The sequence below is a fragment of the Dasypus novemcinctus genome, chromosome 4, assembly GCF_030445035.2.
Source record: "Dasypus novemcinctus isolate mDasNov1 chromosome 4, mDasNov1.1.hap2, whole genome shotgun sequence".
Lineage (NCBI taxonomy): Eukaryota > Metazoa > Chordata > Mammalia > Cingulata > Dasypodidae > Dasypus > Dasypus novemcinctus.
In genome coordinates, this window is record NC_080676.1 from 57,967,529 (window position 1) to 57,994,260 (window position 26,732).

Here is a 26,732-nt window from a genome sequence, read left to right on the forward strand (position 1 = left end):
GGGGTTCCTTGACCGGATCCGCCTCGGTGCTGCCCACTCCAGCTCGCTCCTGCCCGGGGAAGCAGGAGGAGAGGATCCCTGGCTGCCACAGGGCGCTCACCCTGGGTTTAAAACTGGCACGTTTTGTTTTTGAGACCAATGACTATGCTCTGATGTTAGGAGGAAAGCCGACCTCAGATTTGGGTGTTTAAGGAGCTGAGCTGGGATTTGGTGAGTTTTGCTTTTAAACTCCCTTTGAAATTAAGCTGGGCTTGAAGGTTAAAGTACTGGGGGGAGAGGGAGTCCCAGGCCCATGCCTGGTATTTTTAAAAAGGACTGCTGAAGCGGAGCCTTGGTGTGCAGTAAGTTAGTTTCCTCCCTTTGTTGTTAGGCCCCCAGAAGCGCAGAGCCTGAGTAGTGTGACAAGAGACCTTTTCACAAGAATCGCCTGCCCTTGGAACTCTTGCTCTAAAATGGGAAGACAAGATTATCCCAGAACTGCAACTCAGTCGAAACTAACTTTTTCGCTTGTAACTGTTGTGTGTTCCTGAACGAAGCCATCCCTATTCTACCGAATTCTACCTCTCAATGAAAAGTGTATTGAAACCAGTTGTTTCACGTGGAATTAATACATGTTGCTAATCGTCGGGGTTAAAAATGCTCTGCAGTCGCCCGCCTCCTGACCAGGTCTGAGTCCCCTCTGGGTGGAAGTGTTTTCTTCCCTCCCGAATCACTAAATGGGGGGAAGTTTTAACGAGCGTGGGGGATGAGGGCGGGAGGATGTGTTTCACGTCCCTCCACGGCTTGTTCTTTGTGCCGGGGACTGGAGAGGGGCTCGACCAGCCCTGGGTGGGCAGTTCGCGGCCCCAGCCGCGGGGGGGCCGCAGGGCGACCCAGTCTTGGTCCCGCCCCTGCCCTGCCGCGCCTCCTCGCCCAACGTAGCTTTCGAAGCCGTTAATGCTCCCCCTGGAACAGGAGAGATCTCTGTAGGGCAGAGAGGAGAGGAGAGCCGGGAGTAGGTGTCGCTCGCTCGCCCGCGGCGGGTAGCTCCAGGACGTCAGGCTGGAATGCGCGCTCGGGTTCCGGGGGCGCGGCTGGAGCGGACGCCCGGGCCCTGGGCACAGTCCCCGGGCCCTGGACACGCTGGCCTGGCCGGGAGCGGGCGCAGTTCGGCGTCGGAAAGCTGGTGAGGCCCTTCCCGCCGCGGGGTGCGGGCTACCAGCCGCGGGAAAGTACGGCGGGGAAGGAGCGCGCGCCCCCTTCCCGGACCGCCTTTGTTCGCCCTGGCCTGCCGGCGAAGGTGCCTGGAGGTCGGGGTCCCGGGAGCGAGCCGCCGCCTAGGTGCCGCAGGTAGCGTCGGGGACCCGGAGCCTGGGGTTGGGGCGGCGGGGGGTGGGAGGGTCACTGTCCCGGGGCCGGGCGGCTGCCCCTTCCTTGGGGAGTCCGGGGCTGAGCTCCGGCCAGGCGACCGCGGTGGCGCGATGCCGAGACTTGCCTGAGCGTGGGAGAAGGCGAAAGCCGCGTCCCCGGGCCTCGGTTTCCGGCTGGGGGCCCCAACGTTGCTTCTACTCCCTTTGCTTCGGGGTTGAATTCGGTTGAAAGCCTAATGAATCGCGTTGGATAGGAAGAAACCGCCAGCCTAGCGGGGTGGGGCGGGGGGCGGTTTCCGCGCGTTACTAGCTGGGGAAAGCAGACTAGGAAATGGGCAGGCAGGGCAACCTCTACCTGGTGGCGAGCCCTTAGCCACTCTTCTTTTCTTTGACCCTAAGAAATTTTATTTTGCATCCCGAGTTAATTGTTCAGATACCAGTTAGGTAAAAGTATCAACTTTTGGCCTGACTCTGATTACACACCCTATATATTTCATTCCCTGTGTTGACTTTCATAAGTTATAGATTATGTTAGAGACACCACGTTTTGGTGGTGGCTTGTTTTGAGGATAAATTCTCTGATAAAAGTACATCCTTTAGAAACTGGATTTGTTCCTTTGTGCTTTTATTTTGGGAAACTTTGCCTGGTCCCTATGGGGGAAGGGAGAGGGATGTGACAAAGCTGAAACTGACCCAGAAAAGAGTGAAGGGATTTGTATTAAGTTGTAGCGTGGACATGTTCCCATCCCGAACTTTCTGAAAGGATGATTTGGTGATCAAAAGCTGAGGTTTTAACATTCTCCAAAAAAAAAAAAAAAACAGGGTACATTTTTACATCTTGTCACAAGAGGAGACAATCTGTTTTCCGAGGCTTTTTTTTTTTTTTTTTTTTTTTGCTTTTAAAGCAAGATAATTCAGAACCTGAAATGTTTCCATTACAGTCTTAAAATCATCCTCTCACTACTTCTCTCTCTCCTTTTCCCCCTCTCCCATGAAGATCTGGTTGACTCATTCTGACCCAGTATGTCTCATCTCAATCCTGCACCTTGAGTAAACTATTATCTGTGCACCAGTGTTCCAAAATGTGTTCACCCAGTGCGATGAGTGTGCCACAATGAGGGAAGAGGTTGTTGGTGTGGGAGGAGTGATGTACATTTGTGATGTACATATCTTTAAAAAAATACAATTTACAAAAATGATGTGGGGGTGAGGAGTGGGTTTTATGGGAACCTCTTATGTTTTTTGTTTATGTTTTTTAATGTAACATTCCTTGTGATCTATTAACTTTAATTAAAAAAAAAAATCCTGCACCTTGAGACCATAAGATGGGATGAGTATTATGACAGGGCAAGTTCAGGCTGGAGGGCTGGGAAGCTGTTCCTGAGGAAGTCAGAATGGGAGATGAGTAGGAGTCCCAGACGGTGCTGCATACAAATGCTTTACCCACAAAGAAAATTCCAAGGGTGGTGAAGAATTTTCAAGATAAAGCACATGGTCCTATCAAGCAAAATTTTTATACTATACTTTGTTAAAATGAAGGTCAAATTTCCCTTTTAATAGAGAATAATTCAAAAGGTGAGACTGTAGCTAAAGGAAATAATTTCCGATTTCTTAAATATAGAACAGCTTGAATAATAACTCGGGTTTTGAAATGGGTCATCTTTTTAAATGGGTCACTTTGGCTAGAATCACTTACACTTGGTGACTTTCAAATGTAAAGGGTTGAGTTCTTTCCTAGGACCAAATGCATTAGAATCTATGTAACAGAATATGGGGATATGGTAGAAAGAAATTGGGAGAAATTCAGGAAGAAACAGTCTATTCTTAGAAGTGAAAAATGTACTTTATCTTTTGGGGATTTTATACATGGTCAATTAAATATATGCTTTGTGTTTTATGGTACATTTTTACCTCTTTTGGAATATTTCCATATCTATTATTTTATTCTATTGTTAGAGTAATCTTGAAAGGAGATTGGATCCATTCTATCTATGTTTCATGAACTGAGGCAGAGCAAATTATTACCAGAGCTTTGCTGTTTGATATCAAATCTCTACCTGCAAAGATTTAACCAGAATAATGTAAATAAATAATTTCCTTACATATGCAGTATCTAACTATTATGTTTTAGCTTATATATATATATATAGGAGGTAGAAGAATGTTCATTGTTAAAGATAAGAAAGTTGATCAAGTGACTTTTGAGCTTTGAATTAAAAAAAGTGATTTTAAGAGGCTGGTTTTGATCTGTAACTTATTTTTAAGATTTCTCTTCCATTGTGAAGGCTTTAATGCTAGAAGCCAGTTTTCTACAGAAAGGAACATTCTCCCAAGTCTGCAGGCAACAAGCCCCAAAAGTTGAACTTCAAAATACTATTACCTAAAAAAAATTCACTTAAGATTTCATATTTTATCTTTTCCTTACCAGAAAGAAAGTTCTTTCTTCAACTTTTTGATAGTGCTCTAAGAAAAGTAATCTAAAAGGTTGTCTCAACTCAGGTTTCCTTTTCTATAAGTCACAGGGTCTTATAATCTTATAATTTTCAGCACTCGTGGGAATGATTCTGTTCTTTCCTGTTGAGGGTAATGGAAGACTGTGTTCTATTAAGAATGGTACTTCTCAGTTTCAGCATTATTTGGGATGTGTTAAGGGGCCCTTCCTTAGCAATCAGATCAGTATTTTAAAAACTCATATCTCAATGAATGTGCCACAGTAATGAAAGAGGTTGTTGATGTGGGAGGAGTGGGGGTGGCGTGGGGTGTGGGGTATATGGGAAGCTCTTATATTTTTTGATGTAACTTTTTTTGTGAACCATGTATCTTTTAAAAAAGACAATTTAAAAAACTGGAAAAAAGAAATTGAAAGAAAAAGTGATATCTGATAAATGTTTTTGAGAAGAATATTAACAGTATAGTTCATCAGTTTGAAAGGAAAACAGTCCCTAAAAAAATCAGCCATCTACTAAACTGTCATGGTAAAAGTAGAGAAAGGAAATTAACACATATTGAACACCTGATCTAGACCACACATTTTTCAATAAATTACCTCAAATGATCCGTAGAAAACCATAAACATGGCTTAGAGACAAGTCAACCTCATGTAACCAGAAAATTGAAGAGCCAGGACATAAATGCACTTTTGCTTTTGTTCAAATTCAAAAACTCATTTTTTCCCACAATCTGACAGGTCCAGATTGTACTGAAACATTCACTTACCCTGGCAGAAGAGCTCACCCGAGACATCTTTGAAGCCGTTACAGCATCCTGCCTGTGGTCTGCTATACAGTGTGTGACGAATAATATTTGTTGAGTTAACTTAATGTAGATATTACCTACTTCTTGGGGCTCCACAGCATAAAGGCTGGGAATAAATGGTAGGTAATTTATTGCAATAAATGTTGATTGGCTGGCACAAAAACAAGTTACATATACACCTTGTGCTTTATAACATCTTTTACTCTGTGTGCTCTGTGTTGTAAGTCCTCAATCAAAGCTTGTTTCTAAATATACAGATTAGGACACATGAGCTGTTACTTGACAACAGACATTAACTGGTTTCTATGCTCATCCTCTTTCGAAATTGCCATTTTTCATACCATGATTTGACTTGCGCTCACCTTTATGATCTTCTTTTCTATCTTTTCCCTTCACCCTACCTTCTAGCAAAATTGTGCTTTGGGCATTCCCCACTCAAGCCACATCTATTTCTATTGTGTTTTTTGAATTCCTGTCAGTTTGTCCTGGGATGTCTTTCTCCCTGTTAATCCCACCCTTTTAAACCAGCTTAAATGCTACCTGTCTCACTCCCTTCTCTCTCTGAATTCTCTTCTCCTTTCCTCCCCAACCCCCTGTTTAAATTCTTTGCATTTTTCTAGGTCCTGCTAATTTTATACTACTTTCACAAAGCCTTCCTTAATTTCTATTTCCTTCCCCTACCCCTCTTCTCAGAGACAAGCTCTTCCTTCACAGAGTACCTTTTTTAGTACAGGGATTTCCAACATCAGGATCATGGATGGCTTTTTACACTGCCCCCATCCCCAACTGAATACAACATTTTGAATGTACCTCAGTCAATTTTCCTGGGGCAAAGCCTTCCTAAGAAATCTCAAGAATGTCTGAAAAGCCTAGCTTGAGAGAACATTGATCTTATAGTGACCCAGATAAAGCAGTCATTGTGTCTGAGGAGTCCTGGCAGGGGTGGGTGGGGTTGGCAGTGGTGGCAATTTTCAGCATGTTTTACATCAATTTAACGGGAGGGCATGCATTTTAGGCAAGAAATCTTAACTCTTCTTGATAGGTGAACTGGTACTTTGACTCATTCAAATCACTGGTTCACATCTTTAATCATGTTCACCCCTTGCGTATCATTTTATGAGCTACCTTTGAGTATATCTTCAGTTTCCCTGCCATTAAACGTGAAAAAGTTTTGATACAGCTTTTTAAAATAAAAGAATGACAAACTAGGGCTAGGGTGTTTGTGTGTGTACAACGCCTTTCCTTTAACTTCATTTAATACTTGGTCATCGAATTCTTGTTCAAAACATTGTGAGTCCTAGGCTTTTTTTTTCTTCCTTCCTTTCCTTCTCTCCCTGAGTCTTTTTTTTTCCCTCCCTTCCTGCCATTTTGGATCTCCTTCTCTAGATCCCCCAATATTTGTAGAAGAAAGACTTTATGTACCCAAAGGACACACACTTATGAGGTCATTTTCCTTACTGTCTAGTGAAGCAGTGCCAGGACTACTGGGATCATGAAAAAGAAGAAAATTTGAGATAGAGGGTTAAGAAAAGGGTATATTATAAAGAAAAGGAAAATAACCTCTACCAAATGCAGATGGCAGCAAAACAAAATTGACTCCAATCTTAGTAAATGCAGAAATGCTACGACCTGATGGTGAAGCCAGTTCTTGGTCAGCTTGGGTTGCTTCTCTTGGCCCTGCCCTCCGCGCCTGATGGAAGCTCCGCTGACCAGGGAGGAAGGGCAGGTAAAGAGCTCAGGGACAGGACCTGAACTGCTCAGCTGCTTTGAGCAGCTGTGGGGCATGGAGTGAATGGAGGTTATGTGGTTAATCCAGTATCTCCATACCTCCATTTCTTCCTCTGCAAAACCTCACAGGTTGTAGCAAGGCTGAAAAAGTTAGATATATTCAGAACAGTGCTCGGTGCAGGCAGTAACAGTAACTGTCACTTGTGGCTGTAGTAGGCAAAAGGAGAAGTTTGTTTCTTAAGTGGGCAAGAAAAAAACTGACAAGAATGGTCTTGAGAAAAGCGAGCAGCCCGGTCAACCCACACAGCTCTGTCGCAAGAGCACTATAGGCAGTTGAGCTTAGAAAACTGAGACCTACTTTACATTTCAGCTTTTTTATTTGTTTCAAATTCTGCATATTCAAACTGGTTATTGGGAATTTTATGACTTTTAACATAACTCCTCTGAAGTACAATACTACTCTATCATCCCATGCCGCCAGTTCACATAGTAAATCCCAGGGTTTGTCATCTTTATTTTTCCTGTAGCCATAAATTTTTTTAATTTATGAAGAAACATAGAACTTAGTTTATTAAGGTGGGGATCTTGCTCCTGGATTCACAGTGTAGGTTTCATAACTAACCTTCCCTGTAGTCGCACATAACTCTATATAAATTTATTCTTCGTGGAGGGATAGCAACTCCAAACGGCGTCTCATCTTTGCCAATGGCTTGAGCTAAAGTCACGGCCACAAAAGCACCTGCAGACAGCTGCTTAGTAGAATTTTTCCTTTTCTACAGGCCTTATATTGGAAGTACTCAAATTTGAATTAAAGAATAATATAACAATAGCAAGAATGTCTTAATTTTCCACACTTAAAGTTTGAGTTGTAAATTGAAATTTCAGTTGCTCCCTTCTTTCTTGAGCAAATAGAACAGACAATTAGTACTAAACTGTTAACCAGTTGTGTTTCTCAGACCAATTACAGCAACTGCTTTACTAAGAAAAATCTATGAAGATAAAATTCTTAGCCTTTTCAGTAAATTGAGAGCTTTTTATTCTTGATTTCTCTCTTTTAACCTAGCAGTTTGGCTCATAAGCACTGCTCCTAGCTATGATGATCAGAAGATCAGATGATCAGAAAAGCCAGGAAAAAATACTTGGAATATAGAACAAAATGTAATATAAAGATGGCATAGAATATTTTGTCAGTTATGCCTGGACAGGGGCCAAAATTTATCTTTAACATGGGACATGAAGTAACAAAGTACTGAGCCCCCCCCTTTTTTTTTTTTTAAAGCTGTGACTTACTAGAAGAGCCTCATTAGTTTATATTTATACTTTATAAACTGCCACTTTTGTATGACTGATAGGAATATTCTAAATATTTGATTAATTTTTTAAAGGAAGATAGTCACCAATCTAGTGCAGAGACTACTCAGGGGCAGATTTCACTATAATATTTTATTTACTCAGTAAGGAAAAAACTAGAGCTAGAATGTGATGGATACATTTCTTAGTTTTCTTCTTGCATATAATACCTCCAAATTCTAATCCATTAGTCTTCCCATTAAATTATATTGACCATGTATACACAATTTCAGGGTTTGTTTTTGTTTTGGCAACAATCAAAAAAGATTTTATAGTAGAACTTTGATTCCATCTAGATTGGTGTTTTTCACATTGGCAGGATACAGTCCATTAATGATTCTTGAAAACCTTTTAGGAGATACTGACCAGCACTAAAAAAAAAAAAAAAATTAGAAATAGAAAAGTGCATTGCTTACAGCAAGGATCGATACTGTTTTGTGACCCTTTGCGGCAGGCGTGTGTGTCGCAGGCTTTGCTTGGCACTCAGCAGCACTCAGCCCTGTGAGCCAGTCTGTGTTTTAGGGAGGGAGTGGAGCGGGTTGGAGAGCCTGGGGAATCCCTGAGGAAGAGGCGCACATGGGATGAGAGGATGTCCTTTCCTTTCTCTACCAGGCAAGAGACAGGGTCACCAGCTGAGAGCGAGAGGGTCAGGCACTGGGAGAGGGCACGGGGCACGGGGATGGCTGCTGCAGAGACTGGGAGAGGGAGGCTGTCTGGGCCCAGCAGGATGGTCCCACGGCACTGCCACTGCCACTGCCACAGCGAGACAGCGCCGTTTGTTGTGATGTGTTTCTGCCCGGCATCTTAAGCTTTTCCATCAGCCCTGCTGGTGTTAGAGAAAACAGGAGTGATCCCGGCTCTGGGGTTGTGGAGGTGGAAGGACAGGAACCAGGGAGAGGAGGGCAGAGGTGCCAGAGGATTCCGCATCTGAGACAGGGAGGTGGGTAAGGAAGAAAGGTCAGGAGATTGCTGGGCGTGGGAGGTAAGGGACAGGCGGGAGACCAGAGACTCTAAATCAGTGTTTAGAAGGCGTAGTTGAGGAGTGAGTAGCCTAAATTTAAGATTTCCTAGGTGAAGCCACCTAAACAACTTTCTTGCTGATCAATTGTTTTGAGCGTGTGGCAGGTATCATGAACAAAATGGCTAAAAACATCATAAAATAAGGTTTCCGTGGACTTGTGAGTGTTGTTCGTCTACTAAACAAAATCTAGTAATATAGTTTCCTAAAGATTCAATGTTAATGTATTACAACATGACCAGAAATAGGGATCAAGAAACACATAGATGGAATGAAACAAAAGTAAATACATTTTAAAAATTCGAACCCATCCTCTTTCTCTAGTTAACTTCATTGCCTGCCGGTCGATGTGTTTCCCCACTTAGTGGACAGGGCCTTGTTTGTCCTGTTTACACGCAGACATCCTGATGAAATGGTCCTCTAGAATAGCGCCTTTTCCCTTTGACTCCTCCCCTCATCTTCTCCTTCCAAGGATATTTTTCCTTTAAGCCTCTTGGTTCATCTCTCTGCTTTGGCAGCTCACCCACATTCCTGCTATCAGCCATCTGTGTACTCAGTTCCCACATGGCTCTTCAGTCCTGCCCATCTCTCGTCTTAGATGACCTCCTGGACTTTCTACCTGGTTGCCTCCAACACCTCACATAACACCTCAAATAAAACCAAACGTGTTTCCCCTTCTCACTCCTAACTCAGTGTTTAGTTTCCCAGATGGTGAAACAAATACCATAGTGTGGGTTGGCTAAGGAAACAGAAATTCACAGGCTAACAGTTCTGGAGGCTAGAAGGCTTGCTACCTCCCAGGACCAGTGTCTCTTAAACGGCAACCTTTGGGCTCCTCAGCTTTCCCACCACGTGGCGATGCACATGGTGTCTTCTTTCTCTTCTGGTTGTGTTCGCTTCCCGCTTCTGGCTGCTCCCGTGGCTTCTCTTCCCGTCCAGTTTCTTTTGCATATACGGATTTCAGCCATGTTGGATTGAGACCCACCCTCAGTCAGTCTGGGTGCACCTGAACGTAACACCTTTCAAGGACCTATTTACAAGTGGGTTCGCACTCACAAGACCAGGGCCTGGGACAGGAACATGCCTTTCATGGGAGGGCATGAGTCAATCACCAACAGTCAGGAAACCAGTTTTCCTGCCTTGGCCATTAATGCCTGAAATTAGATTTCACTCTGTCTCCTCTTTTCTCCCCATTCCAAGTCATTCATCAAATACTGATGGTTTTTCATTTTCCTTGAAATGGCCTTAGGCTTTGTTCCTTCTTTTTCTCTGCCTGTTACTCTGCTATACTAGGACTTCTTCACCTCACCCTGCTTCAATAATACAAGGCCCCGATACAACCAGGGCCATCTCTAGGCCTCCTGCGTTCTCTCCTGTAAGCCACTGCCAGATTAATCTCTTATGCTCAAGCTTAATAGCTATTGAACAAGGAAGTTATGACTGAAAACAAAAACTTGTTAGGATTTCCTGCTGCCCCCGAAGTTCTCCATAAGCAGACCCCAGTTGTCCTGCTTTCAGATACGGATACATGCCGTAGTGCAATTCTTTCCTTGCCTTGCCTGAAACAAAGACTGCACTTTCTGCAACCACCTAAATCCTGTTTCTCCTCAGGCATTCCAGAAATGGCCTGACTAATATAGCCTCACTCATCTGTCTACCTCGAGGGCCACTTGTGCCTGGAGTTGGTGTTGCCCAGCTTAGTTCTGGCTTATGGTCTGCATCGTGCCGTGACTTGCTGGCTGTTTTCCATGAGAACCATGTTTTCATGTGGGAACTAGGTAGGCTGGACACTAAAAAACACAACTTCATGGTCTCCCACCATGCCTACATAAGCCCTTACATAGTACAGAAAAAAACGCTTGTAGGATTAATTGAAATATTGGACAATGAGGTGGGTTAACTTAGAGAGGGCAGACCTTATCATCTTGATTAAAACTTCAAAAATTTTAGTAGGTTTTGCATATATTCGAGGACCTCAAAATTAGACTCATAAAATGAGTTATCAGCAGGAGTGAAGTAGAAAATAGATGAGGGGTCATTACAGGGAAACCTATAGCCGGCTTCTAGGTACACTAACACTAATTTTTCCCCAGAAAAGTTTAAAGGGCTCTATTGTGCAGAAATAATCTTTTGTATAACTGAAGGGCACAGCTCTCAGGCTGCAAGGTATTTGGAAAGGGGTCTATGACCTCATTCTATGATATTCCTACTTCTACTTCCATTCTCTTTATTTACAAGTTAACGATACTTGTTCCTCCTTCCCAATCCAAATTACATTCTAAATATCTGCATTTTTCCACTAAGCAGTTCTTTGTCCTGTTCTCTTCCATGCTCTTTCCTATTTCCTATTTTAGCAGGGTCTGAAGTCATCTGTAACTTTTATTTCTTCTCAGTAATATAACATTGATATTCGCCCCCGATTTGCCTGTTAAGTCACTAAATCAGAGTGAAGTGAGGGGTACCCAAGGTTACACAATGAATCTGGCCCTGAGCAGGGATAACCTTTGCGTTTCCAGTCTGTTGATCAGTCACTGAACTGTGCTGCAGCACACAAAAGGGAGCCTGCACCCACTGCATTCTGTTGTGGATGGTTGCTGAGCTTTGCATTCATTATTGGGATTGTTTTGTCTCCTATAAGGCCCAGCATTTTCTTTCATGGGATCGGGCAGGCTTGTGGGCTTCTCCCCAGCCCCCTCCCTGGATTTCGAACATGGAAGCTAGATGTGCTTTAAAGAAATGTTAAGGCATTGTGCAAACCAAAGAGTGCGTGCCAATGCATGTTGCTTGGTCTCCATCAGGAAAGCCACAGTTGATGCACATTGTTTGGTTGTAATTAATGAATTTAGATGAGGGGAGTGCTTTTGCTTTTGCTTGGGAAAACCAGCCTAGTGACTATGGTTTACTTTGGAGGAGGTAGACTGTTATTGTCTTTCTTTTAAAAATTTTTATTAGAACAGTTGTGGGTTTATGGAAAAACCATGCAGGAAGTACAAAGTTCTCATACATGCCTCTTCCCCCCGCCCTAAATTTTCTCTATTATTAACATTTTGCATTACTGTGGTACCTTTGTTACAATTCATGAAACAATATTACTTTACTCATGCTCTTAACTTTAGCACACCTTTGACATTGTGTTATACAGTTAGTTCTGTGGGGTTTGTGTGTGTGTGTTTAGTGGGATGTTCTTTTGTTATCAAAGTGAAGCAGGGTAATAAACCTTTCCTGAATCTTCTCCTCATCAGATCAGTACCATCAGTGGGAAACAATTCAAACTTCTGAGGGTAGAGAAATCTTGGTTTTAGAATGTCACATGTTGGACACTGGAAAATATGTAGTGTGGGTTGTTGGCTTCCTGATAGGTTATTGTTCATTTTTCAGAAAACTGTTTTGACTTTGAGGTCAGTTGGGAACAGCTGAGGAAACATAGAAAAGTAAAGTAAATACATATTCTTGGGTGCTGATGGTGGGGGAGGGGGGCGGTGAAATAGAGAGAAAATGTTACAGGGTAGCTGTGAGGTTGCAGTAGTTCTATTAGCAACCGGATCAGCCCTGTAGGCCCTGATTGACTGGAGAAATATCAGTACTTCTGGTGAATGCAGTGCACATTTCAGAACTGGAGTTCAAAAATGAAAAGGAGGGCATGTGGGCTCATGTTCTAGCAAGAAGCTAGACTGAGAAGCCCAGACAAGTAAACAACCGTGAATATGTGCAAAATGCACTGGAGCAAATGGAGCACTTCTGCCAGAAATGGGAAGCTGGTTTGCCTGTGTTCCCTTAGGTTTCAAAGGTTACTCTCTTTGCTTTCTTCCCAGGGTCTGTTGGAGTAGAAACTGTCGATTAGTTTCAGTTGGGAATTTTCCTGAAATTCTTAAATACCCTGCTTTAAGCCTCCTGTTCCTCAGTATGTATTGAGGGGAGTTCAGCCTTCAGAGGATGGCACTTAAGTGAGCACCGTTAAAAACCAAAGAATTGGCCCCCTGACTGAAAGTAATTGCAACACTTAGTCACCATCAGAAACGGACATTTCCTGCTGTCTTTGTCACCCTTCTCTCCTGTCCCTTGTCCAAAAATGGTTGGCCAACCCAAAGGGGAAATTCCTCATACTGATCTAGTCCTTAAAGGGGTATTTCTCACCTTTTGGAAGGTAAAGCACAATAAAAAGCACACTTTACTGCTTACATTACACTTGCATTACACACATACATAGAATTCAGTTACACCTACCAGGTTGAACTCTCCTGGTTTTGTTGTTTTTTTTTTAAACTGCTAGTTATGGCTTCCTAACTGGTGCTTGCAGTTTTAAAATCTATGCACTAGAGGCTAAAGCGTTCCCTGTACTGATTATCTCCAGACAAATTCTGAGTGGGCCTTAGTTCTAATCTCCTGTCCTCTGGGGACTTTTTGCATGTTATCTCTAACATAGGGGATGGGAACTACTGAATCAGAAAACCCTGAAGTAGAGAAGGAGGTGCTACCACCCAGCCGGCCCCCACGGCAGGGTGCCCTTGGTATGCATAGTCGGTTTACTATCAGGGGCAGAGGGATGGGATTAGGGGGGTTTGCAGATGAGGACTCTGGGCACAAAAGCAGGGCCCTCGCTCTGGGGCTTGGGATGGGGACTCTGTCACCAGCCAAGCCTGGATTGCCCTCTCCCTGTCACTCCTGTCTAAAGCCCAAACACTGATGTGTCATCCCAGGGGGAGAGAACCAGTTTCCCCAGGCAAGGAAGTGCCCTGCTTGTGGTAGCATGGGGGCTGGTGTGCTGTCCCCTAGTGGCAGCATGGACCTGATCCCAGGGGCACTTCGCTGGGCATCCCGACCCCCAGCCCAGCCCAGGGACGGGCTCTGCGAGGGAAAGGGGCTGCACCCAGGACTGTGCTTTGCACCAACATTCAGTGAGTGCCTCCTAGGTGTCAGGTACCACCTGGGTGCTGAGGACCAGGGGTCTGTAATTGTGCCTCCTGTCAAGGAATCCATGGTTTAACCGGGGGAGGCAGTTAAATAAAAAGCCTCAGTGCAGGAAGATGGGTGTTAGAAGGTGCTGTGGCAATGCAAATGAAAAACATCTTTGTGGGAGGAGGAGGAGGGTGACCCCATCTACGCTTTCCAGAAAAGGAGCATGAAGAATTTAGGATGAGTAAACTTGAGGCGGGCTGGGGCATACCAGGCCACAAGACTGCTAAGGCAAAGGTCTGAGTGTAAGAAATAGCAAGCGGGGTTGTACTTTCAGCCAATAATTTGGTATTCTCAGTGCTGTGATGGAATAGCTGGAGATGCAGATCGTAAGGGGTCCTGTGTGCCGTACTAAATCGTAGCAGACTTCCTCCTGGCACTACTAGCAGGGAGCCTCAGAAGAAGTTTAAAGACCTCAGATGGTGTGGTGGCTAGATAGGAGTTTTAGAACGGTAGGGCGGAGGATGGGCTGGCCAGGAGATTATTTAGTCTAGGTGGGGAACAATGATGACGTGAGGGGCAGAAAAGAGGCTTACAAGGAGCAATCCACAAGCAAACAACTGAATTTAGAAGTGGAGATGGAGGACTTGCAGATTTCTGGCTTAGATGCACGGTATATAATGCAATGAATAGTAAGCGGCCAAAGCAGCACTGGCGTCCAAATTGCCTGACTACAAAGACAAGTGCTTCTTGGCTACATTCTGCTGCTTCCCAGTTTTGAACATGATAAATTTGAGATACCTGTTGAGTTTCCAAATATAAAGTACAGACAGAAGATGACTTATATAGATTTGGGGCTTATGTAAATAAATTTGATTTGAAAGAGAGATTTGAAAGTGACTCCTTGATGATGCACCTTGATAATAATAATAACAGACAATTCTTATTCCCATTCCTGGCTCCTCTAGGGCAAGTTTTAAAAAAGATTTTTATGCTACAAGCTTTATTTCAAGAATCTCACTCTGAACTATACAGTTACTTTCATCATGACTCTATTTAAGTCAATGTATTCATGGATATACCCATTTGAAAATTTTGAACTTTAAGTATTCTAGATGATAACCAGTTTGGAGACTTATTTTTTAAAGAGGAGAAAAGGGTCTATGTGTTTTGTATGGGAAGACAATATAGTGTAGTTCTTTCCCTCTTCCTATACATCCTAAAAAAAATAAACAACTGTATACTGCTAAATATTATCTGTTGCATTAACTTTTGTCCAGATCAGTCAGGTTATGTTTGCTTTTAAGGAATTAGAGTGATGTGTTTCTTCTTGGTAACTCAGGAACCCATTCACTTGTCATCTTTCTCTTCTTGACTCTAATAGGTTTCATCTACCATTCACAAAAAGAAGTACATGAAGAAGTACGCAAGGCTAATCATGAACACCAACGTGAAAAAACTCTGATGCACCAGTGTCCCCATTCTTCAGTGTGTTCTGTTCTTTTGCACTCATAGAAAAAAAAAATGGTATTAAAAGGAAATATTTTGTGAAGAAGCCCCTTTTAAATTTTTTCATGACCAATATGTATTAAGATGGACATCTCTTCTGAAAAATACCAAGTTCTCTGGTCTCAAAGAAGCACGCACCTGTTTAAAACGGATCCTAACTAAAATCAGACCAGAGTGGACATCAGAATGTTTGTTAGTGGCAGAAGAGTCAAGAAATGGCAGTTTGTTCAGCTCTTTGCCACTTGTTTTCTAGTAAGTCTTATGTGTTTTTGGGGACTAGAGGATAATTACATCGTGAGCTACATGAAGTCCTACTCCTACAGATACCTCATAAATAGCTATGACTTTGTGAATGATAGCTTGACTCTTAAGCGCAGCCTACACGGGGCTACTAGCTTCCAGTACTTGATTAACCACAAGGAGAAGTGTCAAGCACAAGACGTCCTCCTTTTACTGTTTGTAAAGACTGCTCCTGAAAACTATGGCCGTCGTTCTGCAATTAGGAAAACGTGGGGCAACGAGAAGTACGTTCGGTCTCAGCTTAATGCCAACATCAAAACTCTGTTTGCCTTAGGAACTCCTTCTGATCCACTGAAGAGAGAAGAACTGCAAAGAGACCTGGACTGGGAAAATCAAATGTACAATGATCTAATTCAGCAGGACTTTGTCGATTCTTTCTACAATCTGACTATTAAATTACTTTTGCAGTTTAACTGGGCAAATACGTTTTGCCCACATGCCAGATTCCTTATGACTGCAGACGACGATATATTTATTCACATGCCAAATCTTATTGAATACCTTCGAGATTTAGAACAAACTGGCGTTCAGGATTTTTGGATTGGGCGTGTTCATCGTGGTGCTCCTCCCGTTAGAGACAAGAGCAGCAAATACTACGTCTCCTACGAAATGTACCAGTGGCCGGCTTACCCTGACTACACCGCCGGAGCCGCTTATGTGATCTCTAATGACGTAGCTGCCAAAGTCTACACGGCATCTCAGACACTCAACTCCAGCCTTTACATAGACGATGTATTCATGGGCCTCTGTGCCAATAAAATGGGGATAGTACCACAAGACCATGTGTTTTTTTCTGGGGAAGGTAAAACTCCTTATCATCCTTGCATCTATGATAAAATGATGACCTCTCACGGACATGTACAGGACCTTCAGGACCTTTGGGAGGATGCCACAGATCCTAAAGTAAAAACAATTTCAAAAGGGTTTTTTCGTCAAATTTACTGTAGGTTAGTTAAGATAGCTCTCCTTTGCAGAGTGATCTATAAGGACACTTATCCTTGCAGGGCTGCGTTTGCCTAATAGTACTTGAACGTTGTCTGTTTTCACTGTCACTGAGCCAAACCTGGAAGAAAAACCTTAAAATGTTTGTCTAAACCCTGAGAAAAATGAGTATGAAAGACAAAGATATTTTCTGAGCCCAGCCTTTGATTCTAGAAGCTATTCAATATAACTTACCTACTTCATTGCTTAAATTCATATCAAGGACTTTATATTTTAAAAAAAGCTTATAATATTAATGAAAATAAAAATAAAGGGAAATTCAAGTTCTTACTTAATGCCACATGCATATTCAAGGTGTAGAGAGGTCATTAAGAAGCCATGGTGTTCGAATACCTGCTTTTGAAAAATACCAGGTGACTGTATAGTACAACATTTCAAAGAAATTAATATACTGTTGGACCAGGTCTACAAGTTTATTTTTATTAAAGAGCACTCAGTAGAGGTGTTGGGAAAGAGGTAGGTTGACATAGGACAAAGTATATGAATCTGGTAAATGCAAGTCTCTTGTTCTTAAGAGGAGGTTTAGAAAAATGTACATAATTTCACATCTTTTTTTCAAAACTTAATGTGAAATAGAAAAGTCATTAGCTTTGCCCTAACTGGTGCTTTGTAAGACTTTTTTTTTTAATATTAGATAATGACACAAAACATGGGTAGTTTGTTACCCATATGGTCCTTCCCTAGAGAGAAACTGTTAGTTCAAATAAGCTGATATTAATTCAATGAATTTTCAACTGATTTTTAAATATTCAATATTAGTCTATATTTAGGAAAGTTATTTGAATGTAGTTGCATAGAATAATATAATAATGGAGAAGGCTTCAGAAGGAGAGACAGAACAATAGTAACTTTTTTTCCTACATGATTTATGAAAATAAAATTCTTAATGTCAAAGTCATTGTAATGATTACTAAACCTAGCCCTCCCCTCCCTAAGAAATCCTCTTAAATCATAGTACTTTGTTCTAAGCTCTGATTTTACATTGAGAGGATCAAATATCAAGTCAAAGTTATAGTATCCTTTAAAAAGCATCTGTTCTTACATCAAAAGAATTGTCAGAAGTTATTTTCATGTTTTAAATATTTCAAATTTGAAAGTACAAAGAGAAGAGTCACCAGAATGAGGTCTAAAGAATTTATAAAAATTGCATGTTTCTTGTGCTCAAAGAGATGTCGCTGAGATCTTATAAGGTAAATTACAGTTATTTTACAAAGTAGGATAAAAATGTGGCCATGATTCAAACAACCTCCCCTTATTACAGAAAGAACTAGGTGATGCCTATTAGGGGATTATATAAAGGCCAAAGTAGTTTCTGCAGCAAAAGCAGCTGTACTCATTTTAAAACCTTTGGCTGCAGAGGGTCCTGTTAAGAAAACCTGAGACATCTCATTTAATAAGATGATATATGATACATGTAAAACAAAACAAGAATCCTCAGTACAGTATATACAGCTGGATGATGGTATTATTAATTTAGAGGTAGCTTTTCAATGTTTACAGGAATTTTTAGTTAATCTTTTTTCTATTTTGAAAATTGAGGCTTGTTTACATTTGATCCAATAGTTTAGTATTGTTTAACCAATGTCAAAATTAGTGTCAAACATTCTGGGTTGTAATTACTTTCAGAGTAGGTTCAGTTTGAACTTTCTGACCTGTTTTACAAACTGTAGAGGAAAAAACCACATTTGACAAAGTGGGTTTAAAATTAATTTTAACTAGTTGATTCTTTAATAACTGCTTTTCAGCCCTGTAAACCCTGTGTATCTACTAGAAACTGTCTAGATTTGCCATTGGTTGAAAAATAGTCTCTGACCATTGAAATGATTTTGTTTACAGCAGTACTTTTGTGAAAAAACAATTATTTATTGCTGAAAGAATACTCCTGAACTGTGCTCATCTTTTTATTTTTACTTAGAACAGAATAAAATAGGTTTAAATTTGAAGTAAAAATGAAGGCACTCCTTTTTTTTTTTTTTTTTAAGGAGGACGTTGCTAGATGCCTCCTTATTCAGACTTAAAGGACTGAGAAGAGTTCCAGCCTTTTAAAAAGGAAGGAAGGAAAACAATATTTTGGTGGTCCAATGGAGGGCTACCTTTTGAAAAATGTCAACAAAGGGAAATTAAACTGTCAACCTGGACGGCACTTGAGTAGGAGATGATTGTACACAGTGTTATTGCTTAAAACTTTTTATCTCTTGGTTGATTTGCATCTCCTTCCCATATTACTAATTTTATACAAAAAAAGTTAAATATTTGTATTATTTGAATTTTGCTCTTGTATGGCAAATAATTAATGGGTTTTTTTAAAAAAATTATGGTTTTCAATAAACAACTTAAAAAATTGTCAGCCGATATATAATTTTACAAAGGTTTTTTAACTCCTGTGTGAACGCCATTTGTTTATATAATCCACGTGTTCTGTTTAATGTCAGTGAGGCACAGCCTACAGGATCTTAGTCTGTTTCCTGTTCCGACTGGCTGCTGTGCCCAGGTGAGAGGATGATTGTGTCCTCTGCATTTATGGAGCCACCTAAAATGCCTCTCTTTTGTTGGTTTAAATGACTTACGCCACATATGACTTCTGATGGAGTGTCTATTAGGGGAACACCCGATCTTTTCTCCTCATAAATGGTTCAGGAAGAGATGAAATAAGAAGCTACTTAGAGTCTCAAGACACCATTTGAAAGGTCATATTTTCATTTATTTGATATCACTAGTTGTCCAAAAGCAGATTCAAATTTCACCCTGGTCTCTTAATGTCAGGAATGTTCTTATGCTGACTTTGGAATGTTTGATGCTGAGCATATTTGTACATAGTATGCGCTTGTTTGTTTTCATTTTTTTTTACTTGACTCCTGCTCACTTTTAGCATAGTATATAGTTGTAATTCAATCTGTGTATTTTTTTAAAACTGAGAAGTATTTGAATTATTTGGTTATAGAACTTTTTTACTTGCAAGGCATGGTTGTGGTGTTTGCAGCTGGGACTAAAATAATGATTACTCACTCAGAAGACTTATTAACTTGACCTGTATTTGGGGGTTTTAACTGAATACTATAGCTGCAAAAAGAATGAAAATAGAGAAGGATTTTTTTTCCTTCCTTACGGTTCTATGGGTTGTTGCTTGTTTTTTTTAATTGTGGAAACATACACATAAAATTTCCCATTTTAACTACTTTCAAGTATACAATTGGGTGGTGTTAATTACATTCACAATGCTGTGCTATGTCAGGAATAGCAAACTCTTGATATATAGTGTTATTCATTCTGCTGTACTCATGAAAGCAATGTTAGCTGCCTCCCAGACAGTTTTCCCTCCAGTCACTTCTGCATTCTGCAGCGAGTCAAGCCTTAATCACAGCTTTCATTACAATACTCCCTTGCTCCAGACTTCAAAGGTTCCTCCTTAACTGCTTCCAACATCAAGGTGAATTCTTCTACCCGGTTTTCAAGGCTTTATATATTCTGCCTTTCTTCCTTCTGTCCCTGTAGCTTTATTTTTCCCACTGATATTATTATCCATCACAAATCTCTGGCTTAAGCTAGTTTCCCTTGCCAGAAACACGGTTTCTACTCCTGTACCTGTTGAAATTTTGACAATAAATCCCTAAGTCCACTCCTTCATTTAGCATTTCCTCCTGCCCTCTCCCACAAAAGTATACCTAATCACATATATTACTGTATTACCTACTAATTGTTTTCTTAACTAAATTGTAAATTCTGAATGTAGGGTCTCTGTATGGTGCTATCACAGCACTCAAAATTATTTTTTTTTCAAATATAATAAAGTAGTGTTATTCTGACAAGCCACCAAAAAAATATTTTAATTATTCAGACTGTTAATGGGCAGTATCTGGCATAATATTTTACCTAAACTACTTTAAAAGTTGTTCAACAAAATCTGAATGCTTACTATGTACCAAATATTTTGTACCTGTCAACTCTAGTATCGTTGACACGTTCGTAGTAGTTATGTATCAAAACTCAAACTGATGAAATCCAAAGAGTGGATAAGGAAATACAGATTAAACTGTTACACCAAAGATCGGTGAACTTAAGATATTTATTTAAACTGGTGGTGGAACAAAAACAGTAATCTTCTAGATTCTTCTACCACCTGCCTAATCTATTTGCTAATTTTGCCTTTTCTCAAAGTTCTTTTGCAAGAATCTTAAAGATATTTGTTCTTTCATTCTACAGGCTTTTTTTTTGGGGGGGGGGGGCTTGCTAAGTGCCAAATAGTATGATAGACCCTGGTGATAGAAGCAGCTCACAAGGCAAATGGTGTATGTATGGGAGGGAGGGGGAGACAAGCAATTATAAACAATGTAGTAAGTGCTAGAATAGAGGCAAAATGATGGTGAATTGGAATATTTTTTTAAAAAGATTTAAAAATGAATTTTCTTTACGCTTCTAATCTTGACTGCCCTAACTCAGGCTTTGAGAACTGCATACCATTAACCTGCAAACACCTTTGTTTAGACCAAAAATAGCATTAAATTGGTATAAATTCTTTTGGGAAGCAGTAGCCTTTAAATTTTTTTTTTAAGGCAGTATGGGCGATTGAAACTGGGACCTCGTATATGCAAAGCAGTTGTCTGTTCTCTGTGTCCATTTGCTGCGTGTTGTTCTTTGTCTGCTGTTGTTGTCAGCGGCATGGGAATCTGTGTTTCTTTTGGTTACGTCATCTTGTTGTGTCAGCTCTCAGTGTGTGCGGCACCATTCCCAGGCAGGCTGTGCTTTCTTTCGCGCTGGGTGACTCTCTTTATGGGGCGCACTCCTTGTGCGTGGGCCTCCCCTATGCAGGGGACACCCCTGCGTGGCAGGGCACTCCTTGTGCGCATCAGCACTGCGCATGGGCCAGCTCCACACGGGTCAAGGAGGCCCGGGGTTTGAACCGCGGACCTCCCATGTGGTAGACGGACGCCCTAACCACTGGGCCAAGTCCGCTTCCCTTAAATGCTTTTAAACCAACAATTCAATCAATATCAAAAGGAGTTGACATTTAATATTTTGATAATACTTAAAAAACAAAAAACACTGGGTAGGGAGCTGGTGTAGTTCAGTGATTGAGTGCCTGCTACATGTATGAGGTCCCAGTTCAATTCCTGGTACCTCCTAAACAACAACAACAACAACAACAACACTGGGTATCTTTGGAAGCTGGGTTTACTAAGAAGTCATTTGCATATCTTTTGCTCGCTTTTGTGAGATTCATGAATGTTGCTCTCAGGTACACAGATGAAGGTTAGTATATAGAATAAATTATATTATCTGAGAAAGGTTTAAAACAGGATCCCCTCGCCCCACTCAGAGGGGACTAAATGACTACGAAGGGATTCTGCAACCTTACCTGCTAGGGGAAAGATTTTCAGGATGGTCAAGCCGCTCCAGTTCAGTGTTCTCCCCATCTTGACTGCTTTCAAGTCTTTCTTCATTCTGGGGTGAGATAAATTTTGGTAAGAGAGACTGTTTGCTTTTTAAATCAATACTGTATTTCTTACACCCAATTCCTTTCAGTTTTGTTTGTTTTTTAATTTCCTAGATGAGCAACAAATCCAACTTCTCTTCTTACTCTTCTTGGGTTTTCCCCAATCACCCTGTGGGTCTGTTAGAGTTTTGCCCTTCAATTTCCTTTAGAAACATCAAAAACTCATTCTCAGAAGCAGTTATCTGGGAAGTGGATTTGGCTCAACAGATAGAGTGTCTACCTACCACAAGGGAGGTCCAGGGTTCAAACCCAGGGCCCCCTGACCCATGATGAGCTGGCCCATGTGCAGTGCTGATGTGTGCAAGGAGTGCTGTGCCACGCAGGGTTCTCCCGCGTAGGGGAGCCCCACGCACAAGGAGTGCACCCTGTAAGGAGAGTCGTCCAGTGCGAAAAAAGCGCAGCCTGCCCAGGAGTGGCACCACACACAGGGAGAGCTGACACAGCAAGATGACACAACAAAAAATACAAGTGGACGCAGAAGAACACACAGCGAATGGACAAAAGAGCAGACAACTGCAGGGAGTGGGGCGGGGGGGGGGGGTAGGTAAGGGGAGAGAAAGAAATAATAAATCTTAAAAAAAGCAAAGCAGTTATCTTTTTTCCCTAACAATGAAGGGCTATATCAACATACTTTCCTTTCTCTGACTCATAAAAAAGATTCCAAATTTGAGCTAGATGGGGCAGTAAAAAGATCATTTGATTCAGTATCTCCTTTTTAAAAATTTTTTATTTTTTCTAAGAAAGTTGAGATCCAGGTCTGGAGAAGTGGTTAGCTCAAGGCCAAAGAGAAAGCTAGAGGCAGAGATGAGATAAGCCTTGTGTCCACTTTGACAGACTGGCGATCAAAGGTCCATCCTATTATCCTGCCTCCTCAATTAGCTAGTGGTTCAGGCAGGATAGAAGAGTGGTCAGTGGTGTGAACTGGGAACCAGCCAACTGGAGACCCTGGGCGAGTTCACTTACTCTCTCTGCCTCAATTTCCTCATCTAGATTTGGGATCCCATGGCACTCTCCTCATAAGGCTGTTATAAAGATTAAATGAGCATGTAGGGAAAGATCTCTAAATAGGGCCAGCATGCAGGAAGGAAAGACTCAAATGCTGGCTCATTACCTGTTTTTTCTTTTTAGTTAATAATTTTGTGATACTCATGTTCTCTGTGTAGTATACAAATTCTCTTCATTGTTAACTATATTTTCTTGAGAGTAAACTGAGTAGGAGTCTTGCTGCTTTTTGAGAAACAAATGACTAGTGTTATTTTGAAAAAAGCCATACCAATTTGACTTCTGAGAAGAAGCTAATTAGTATGGACTCAAAGTAACTTGATATTTATTAAGTGCCCAGAATGGGGCAATTGTGCTAGGCACTTTAAAATTAATGAAGAAAAAATAATTAATGAAGATGAGGGGGTAGATTTAAATATCCATCTTCACAAGGTATTTTTTTTTTCCTAAGTGAAGCTCTAAGTCTTTGAAGTTGTATTTGCAATATTTATGTTTTGCAAACAGTATAAAAGACTAATGGTAGTTTAAGAACCTAATGAAAGTAAATTGATGAACCCCCCCCCCCACCCTCTTTTGGTCTTTGTTTTGGCTCAAAGATCTGCCTCTAAAAGAAACAAACAATCTTTGTGGACGTGATATTTTATAGTAAAGCTTTTTTATTCTTAATAATAATGTCATATTGAGGTATAAATGAATTTTACACAGTAAAATTACCCTTTTTAAAAATACAATTTGAGTTTTGACAACATATACAGCTATGGAACCATCACAATCACAATACAACATTTTCATCAGCCCCCAAATTCCCTTATGCCCCTTTGCAGTCACTCCACTCCCAATACCCGGCCTCTGGCAACCCCTGCTCCGATTCCTGTCCCTGTGGTTTTGCCCTTCCTGGAATGTCATGTAAATGGAATCATAGACTGTGTAGCCTTTTGAGTCTGGCTTCTTTCACTTAGTAAAATGCTTTTCAGATGCATCCCTGGTTTTGCCTACATTAATAGCTAATTCCTTTCTATTGCTGAGTTGTATTCCACTGTATGGATGTACCAGACATTTTGTTTATCCTTTTTAAGCAGTATTTTTGATCATATACTACGGAAACACCATTTAAACTTTATAAATTAAATCGTATTTCTATTTCGGTGAGTTATTTTGTATTCTCAGAGAAGGAAGTATAGATTCAGAGAGGGCCCTCTTGAAAATATATTGCTAATGGAAATTTAACAAGTAAACATATATGTTCTTTGCAAATTAGAGCTGGACATTAAAAGACGAGCTTTCACCAGATCAGGGAACAGTATGGGGAAGTCTCCTTGAAAAATAGGTGAGAATGAAAGCTGCTCAGTTAGTTGCTGACAACGCAAGAAAGTCCTCCCCCTAGATCGACAAAGTAGTCAAGGTCTTGTTTTATTACCCTCTACTGCTGGCCACAGAATTGGCAATTTAAAAAATGTCTAATGAAGGAAAGAAATCCATGGATCTTCAGTCTTTTTCTTAGATGTCTTCTAAAACCTGGCATCAGATCCAGAAAGCAAATTAATAAATAAAGGACTACCTGGGTATTAATTTTGCCAATTCAGCTCTAAAATACAAAGGCAATCTTACATTCCAAGTTTACGTATTTTTTCCTTTTAAAATAAGACATCATCCAAATAACAGTCTAAAATTTTAGTTCCCTCTCTTTGACCAGAAACTAGAAAATATTTTTCCTGGGTCCATATACTTAATACCAGGTCCAGAATTCAAACCAATCTAGTTATTTTTACCATACTATCCAAGCTGTTTCTCCAGGTTTTCTATATGAGGTTGAATTAAATAATGTAGTAGTTAATGTTACTTTGTCCCTAGTTTTCATCCATGATTTTACCTTTTACTGAAATGCCCATTGAATTTTCAGCTCGAGGACTTTATTCGTTTTTGGATCGCTAATGCGTAATACAGGACCTTCATTAAAGAGTCACCACCATTACTAACAAAGTTCCTCCCTCTGTGGAACTTGCTCCTGCTTATCAAATGAACTGTGCTCTTTCCAACTCTATCTGTCGCTAGCAGGGTGGATGGTAGAGCCTATTATTTCATAATAACCGTTGGATAAAATATGGTGCTTACTGGGCCATGGAGACCAATATGACTATAGATAAAGAAAGATTTGGGATATACTTTAATAAGAGCCTGCAGGGAGGTATTTAGGTTAATGCAAAAGTAGTTGCAGTTTTGCATTGTTGAAATTTGTCATTTGGTATTGGCATGCATTCTTAAGTTAATGTGGTCATTTTAATGTGCACTTCTTGCTTTATGTTTTTTTGCTAATGACTTATTATTTGTTGTTTATTTTATATTTATTTTTAGACTATGGAAATGATGTTAGACAAAAAGCAAATTCGAGTGATTTTCTTATTTGAGTTCAAAGTGGGTCATAAAGCAGTGGAGACAACTCACACCATCAACAATGCTCAGGAACTGCTAATGAATGTACAGTGCATGGTGGTTCAAGACATTTTGCAAAGGAGACGAGAGCCTTGCAGACGAGGAGCGTAGTGGCCAGTGATCAGAAGTTGACAACGACCAATTGAGAGCAATCATTGAAGCTGATCCTCTTAAACTATACTAGAAGTTGCCAAAGAACTCATGTTGTTCATTCTACAGTCGTTTGGCATTTGAAGCAAATAGGAAAGGTGAAACGGCTCAATAAGTGGGTGCCACATGAGCTGACTGAAAATCGTTTTGAAGTATCATCATCTCTTATTCTACACAACAACAAACCATTTTATGATCAGACTGACATGTGATGAAAAGTGGATTTTATATGACAACCGGCAGCAACCAGCCTAGTGGTTGGATTGAGAAGAAGCTCCAAAGCACTTCCTAAAGCCAAACTTGCATCCAAAAAAGGTCATGGTCACTGTCTGGTGGTCTGCTGCCCGTCTGATCCACCACAGCTTTCTGAATCCTGGTGAAACCATTGCATCTGAGAAGTACGCTCAGCAACTTGATGAGAAGCACAGAAAACTGCAATGCCTGCAGCCAGCAATGATCAACAGACAGGGCCCAATTTTTCTTCACGACAACACCTGACCACACATCACATAACCAATGCTTCAAAAGTTGAACAAATTGGGCTACGGAGTTTTGCCTCATCTGCCATATTCACCTGATGTCTCGCCAACTGACTACCACTTTTTCAAGCATCTGGGAAACTTTTTGCAGGGCAAACACTTCCACAACCAGCAGGATGCAGAAAATGCTTTCCAAGAGTTTGTCAAATCCCGAAGCATGGAGTTTTACACTACAGGAATAAGTAAACTTATTTCTTGTTGGCAAAAATGTGTTGATTGTAATGGTTCCTATTTTGATTAATAAAGATGTGTTTGGGCCTAGTTATAATGATTTAAAATTCACGGCCTGAAATCGCAATTCCTTTTGCACCAACCTATAACCGCACTGTATTCCAGTGTTTTGCTAAGGTTTGGACAGATTAGTTGTGTTGTAGTTTACTGGCTTTCAAAATCTGACCACAGTGTTCAGGAAGCACATTTACATCATAGCATGCACAGGTATAGAACTGAAAAAAAAGTAACCTGCCTTACTACATGTGATAGACTGTACGTTTTAAAATTATGCTATTCCATTGGACTCAGCTCTCTTTTTAAATGCTGGTTAACTCACTAAACTGAGTTCACTATCACCATCTTGACCCATAATTTGAAAACCTCTTATGGAGTGAAAAGAACACAAATTTAGGAGAAGCTGACCTGGGTGAGAATCCCTGGTTTGTTTGTTTATTTTTTAAATGGCCTTAGGCAGGACATAGCTTCAGTAATTTAGTTCTCTC

At 40.9% G+C, this 26,732-nt stretch overlaps 2 protein-coding genes across 13 annotated transcripts in view; one reads left to right on the forward strand and one right to left on the reverse strand.

The window, feature by feature from the left end:
- On the forward strand, positions 1-26,298 carry B3GNT5 (UDP-GlcNAc:betaGal beta-1,3-N-acetylglucosaminyltransferase 5). 9 transcript variants are annotated; one of them, XM_004464609.5, is made up of 3 exons: positions 1-210; positions 4,537-4,723; positions 14,978-18,747. In XM_004464609.5, the coding sequence occupies exon 3, from the start codon at positions 15,289-15,291 to the stop codon at positions 16,420-16,422; it is 1,134 nt and encodes a 377-aa protein (XP_004464666.1). In that variant the 5' UTR covers positions 1-210; positions 4,537-4,723; positions 14,978-15,288; the 3' UTR covers positions 16,423-18,747. The 9 variants fall into 9 exon arrangements, 7 of the variants coding, with proteins under 7 accessions (XP_004464666.1, XP_004464667.1, XP_023446334.1 ...); XM_058295405.2 differs by lacking the exon at positions 1-210 and adding an exon at positions 786-1,165; XM_023590564.3 differs by lacking the exon at positions 1-210 and adding an exon at positions 953-1,329.
- The window catches only part of MCF2L2 (MCF.2 cell line derived transforming sequence-like 2), a 330,371-nt gene that overhangs the window by 72,805 nt on the left and 230,834 nt on the right, over positions 1-26,732 (reverse strand). For all 4 annotated transcript variants that reach the window (XM_071214651.1, XM_058295404.2, XM_004464613.4 and 1 more), the window contains one exon: positions 21,758-21,843. In XM_071214651.1, the coding sequence (XP_071070752.1) occupies positions 21,758-21,843 (86 nt within the window). The remainder of the gene's footprint in view (positions 1-21,757; positions 21,844-26,732) is intronic.